Source organism: Sinocyclocheilus grahami, unplaced genomic scaffold (genome assembly GCF_001515645.1).
Source record: "Sinocyclocheilus grahami isolate Dianchi unplaced genomic scaffold, SAMN03320097.WGS_v1.1 scaffold53.1, whole genome shotgun sequence".
NCBI classification, from domain to species: Eukaryota; Metazoa; Chordata; class Actinopteri; order Cypriniformes; family Cyprinidae; genus Sinocyclocheilus; species Sinocyclocheilus grahami.
Window position 1 is genome coordinate 1,156,125 of NW_015505232.1, and position 4,583 is coordinate 1,160,707.

The 4,583-nt window shown below is 35.8% G+C and overlaps 1 protein-coding gene across 1 annotated transcript; it reads left to right on the forward strand.

Annotated features, from left to right (window-relative positions):
• Window positions 1-526: 526 nt before the first annotated feature.
• mmp13a (matrix metallopeptidase 13a) lies at window positions 527-4,168 on the forward strand. The gene is made up of 10 exons (XM_016269635.1): window positions 527-637; window positions 716-957; window positions 1,045-1,193; window positions 2,195-2,323; window positions 2,415-2,576; window positions 2,667-2,790; window positions 2,876-3,009; window positions 3,391-3,550; window positions 3,629-3,732; window positions 3,866-4,168. Exons 1-10 carry the CDS (start codon window positions 533-535, stop codon window positions 3,964-3,966), a joined length of 1,410 nt encoding a protein of 469 aa, XP_016125121.1. The 5' UTR covers window positions 527-532; the 3' UTR covers window positions 3,967-4,168.
• Window positions 4,169-4,583: the final 415 nt, after the last annotated feature.

A 4,583-nucleotide genomic window follows, 5' to 3' on the forward strand; every position in this document is an offset into this window, starting at 1 on the left:
CACACACATATATATATATATATATATATATAAGGACAATCAGACAATGATTATCACAGACTGCTGAGCATCTGAAGTGTCATGTATCAAGCGAGATTGGACAAAAATTTTGCATGCAAAACTTGATCAATTAGTATCCTGTGACACAGTGTTAAACGTGTGTGTGTGAATATATATAGACATACAAATATAAAACTTATTATCTTCTCACATATTATACAGTATACTGTATTAATATTATCCTGGGTTGGTTGAGAGTTGACCACTCTTAAATATTTTAAAATAAATGTTTTTATATAAATGACACAAGGAGATTTAATTACAACTAGACTATGCAGTGCTCAGTAGAATCTATTTATTTCTAAATATATATATATATGTATTTGGTGGCATGCCATTCCCTTATTTTGTTTCCTGTGTGCGAAAGGTGCAATATGTGACTCAGTCTCGTGTTGCACAATCTGTCCGTCTTTGGTGTATATAAGAGAGGTGCGAAACACAGACTGCATCAGTTTCTTGAAAGAGAAGCAACATGAAGAGCTACTACAAGCTGTGCGTTCTTATCGCTTTGGTGGTTTCTGGTTACACCAGCCCAATAGCGCCACGTGCTGATAAAGACAGAGAGAACATTGCGGTGGTAATTTGCACGCTTTGAACTACTTTGACAATGCTGTTAGATACAGAATGTAAACTAACTTTGATCTTCTTTTTTCAGAATTACCTGAATCAGTTATATGGCCTGCCAAAGCAGACCACTTCTGACGCTGAAAAACGCTCCAGTGCCATGAGTCTGAGGTTGAAAGAGATGCAGCAGTTCTTTAGACTCAAGGTAACAGGGAGGCTGGATGAGGAGACGCTGGATGTGATGAAGAAGCCACGCTGCGGGGTTCCAGACGTTGCGGCGTACTCCACTTTTCAAGGGGACTACAAGTGGAAAAAACACGATCTGACCTACAGGTGAGACCTGCTAACAGACTAAACTGTTTAAGACAAAACTGAATAAAAAGGACTTGTAACATTTATTTTGCTGTCTTTTTTTGCCAGGATTGAGAACTACACCCCTGACATGTCTGTAGCAGAGGTGGATGATTCCATCAAAAGGGCCCTGCAAGTGTGGGCAGATGTCACTCCTCTGAGATTCACCCGTATCTACAGCGGCACAGCTGACATCATGATCTCCTTTGCTGTTGGAGGTCAGTTTTTTAAACTAACCACTAACACTGCAAAACGTCCTGTTTTTAATGATTTTTAAAAATCTTGTTTTCCAGTTAAAATATCTAAAAATCCTTAAAGCATGTTACATTTAATGTTTTACAACACATAAGAAATTAAGACTTGTGCTCAGAATTTTTTTTTAGTGCAAGTGTGTTTTGTCTTTCTGCACTGGCAGATTCTTTTGTGTACAAAGTCTACCAGTGCATAAAGACAAACTATGAAATCAAGTTTTAATCTCTGCCATAGAAAGTTTATTTGATTATTTATTGTTTTTTATGCTTTAAATGGAAATTTATAGAAAAATAATGAGAAATAGGATTTTTACAATACTGATAGATTTTAAAAAAATATATTTCATATATTTTTAATATTGAAACATAAGGAAATGTGCCTATTATGAAAAATAGTTTGTATTGTTTTCATTTTTCATGTGTGTTAGTACAATATAGTAGAGATATAAAATATTAGTAGTATGCTTTAAATGGAAATTTATAGAAAAATAATGAGAAATAGGATTTTTACAATACTGATAGATTTTAAAAAAATATATTTCATATATTTTTAATATTGAAACATAAGGAAATGTGCCTATTATGAAAAATAGTTTGTATTGTTTTCATTTGTCATGTGTGTTAGTACAATATAGTAGAGATATAAAATATTAGTAGAGATAAAAGGGAAATAATTTGAATTAGATTCCCTTGCAATATATTTGTATATATAAATATATATATAAAAAAAGTGTATTAAAATGCATATTAATTATAAATATATTTAATAACTATATAATATATATTAATTAGGGCCTATATATAATAATACATATGAACTTGCCAAGCTCAATTAGGTGGTTATTGTCAACAAATGTTCCTATATTTTATTTGTGCATGTTTGAATTTGTTGAATGCTTTTCAACATATATATATAGAGAGAGTGAGTTTAAGTGTACTTTAAAAAACAAATCTCTTCTTCTTTCCAGATCATCGGGATGGATACCCCTTTGACGGGCCAAATGGTTTTCTGGCTCACGCTTTCCCTCCATTTGAAGGCATCGGTGGTGATGCCCATTTTGACGATGACGAGAAGTTCTTCTACAGATCTCCTCAAGGTGAGGGCATATTACTTTTGAAACGTCTCCAGCTTGTACCAATGCACAAAAGAAAAACCCAGCTGTATTTACATTCCCACTTATTCCTCAGGTTACAATTTGTTCCTGGTGGCTGCCCATGAGTTCGGACACTCTCTAGGGCTTGAACATTCCCAGGATCCGGGTGCACTGATGTATCCCACCTACGTTTACAGAGACATCGATACCTTTGTCCTCCCTAAAGATGATGTCGATGGAATCCAGTCTCTTTATGGTAAATATGCTACAAATCGGATACATTAGTGATGGTTTGAAAAGACGCTGAAAGTGGTGTTTCTAATAACTTGGCTTTTTTATCAAACAGGCCCAAACCCTGATATAACAGGTCCAAAACCCACACCACCAGTTACCCCAAACAAATGCGATCCCAAACTAGTCCTGGATGCTGTCACCATGCTCCGCGGAGAGATCATGTTCTTCAAGGGCAGGTAAAGAGACAGAAATGCTTGCAACATGTCCTCGTGAGCTGAGACGTGTCATATCTGACCCGTCGGTATCTGGCTTTATTTGCAGCTTCTTCTGGCGCAGTTATCCTCTGAGTGCAACCGTTGAGCAACATCTCATCACAAGCTTCTGGCCTGAGATTCCAGATCATATCGATGCAGCATTCGAGAGTCCATTGGAGGACAAAGTCTTCATTATCAAAGGTAAAAACCATATGAATAGAAATGACAGAACTCTTAAAAATAAGGTTCCAAAAGGGGGTTTTGTAGGGATGCCATAGAAGAACCATTTTAGGTTCCTCAAAGAACCTTTCAGTGAGAACCTTTAACATTTATAGGAGTTTTCCAATGAAAATGGTTCTTCATAGGGGAAAAGGGTTATTTAGTGTTTTTCACACCAAGGAAAATGGTTCTTTTAAGAACTGTTCACTAACAGGCTCTTTTGGGAAAACTTCAAGAGTGCATGGATGTTAAAGGTTATTCATGGAACCATAGATGCCAATAAAGAATGCTTAATTTTAAGAGTGAAGATAACTATGACATATGAGGCATGAAATATAATTTGAAAATGTTGTCACACCTCAGGTGAGAAGGTGTGGGCTCTCTATGGCTATGATATTGCACAGGGATATCCCAAGAGTCTTAGCATGTTCCATTTGCCAAGAAAAGTGCAGAAAGTCGACGCAGTCCTCTACGATGAGACCAGCTACAAAATCCTGTTTTTTGTTAACAACCAGATTTATAGGTCAGTAAATCACTTAGTCTGATTGAGTTGGTCATCTTTTTCAAGAACCTTCAATTAACATGAATTTATTTTGGACAGTTATAATGAGGAACAACGCAGAGTCGAGAAAGGTTATCCTAAAGCGATGGAAGACGTTTTCCCTGGAATGACAGGGAAGGTGACCGCAGCCTTCCAGTATAAAGGTGGGTTTCGCGAAATGTAACACACAACATTTACTTTCATTCATTTAGCAGACGCTTTTGTTCCAAGAGACTTACAAACAAGAAAATCGGAAGTAAAATCCCATCTAACATGGTCTTTCGTGATCATTTTTAGGTTTCAACTATCTCTTCAGTGGATCAAAGATGTTTGAGTTTAGCGCCTACAACAACAAGCTGCTCCGTGTTCTCAACAACAATTATTTCCTGCCCTGTTAGTCAGTTAAAGTTGAGTTTTTCTTTAAAACTCAGCAATATACTGCCTGCATGAAGGAGAATCTGAACCGTCAGTATTTTAAAGTAAATTATTAAGTAACTTATTTTACAGAAAAGTAGGTAGTTTAGTATCCTTTTTAATGTATTATGTGCAACAAAATGACAAAATAAAACATGTCTTGATTGATGCAATTTCAAAATAAAGATTTGATGAAAAATCCGATTTTTGCCTGTTTATTAACCAACTTGACACCAAATGTGGAAGTGTTAAATAGGGGAGACTGAGACACAGCGTTGGTTAACCAATTAGAAATTACAGGGATACAGTACATGGTTAAGTGGCCTTAACTACTATGTATTTACATCAAAAAATGTACTTATTGTGTTCATATTGTATTGCAAAACACTGTTGCTGCTATTGAGGTGGGATATGGGTAAGGTTAGGGACAGGGTTTGGTGGTATGGGTAGGTTTAAGGGTGGGTTATGGTGTAAGGGATGGGTCAACAGTGTAATACTAAATGTAATTACAGAAATTAATTACAGATGTAATTACATGCAGGTATTTTTTAAAAATAGAAGTCCAATGTAAAACCATGTATGTACACAATAAGTGCATTGT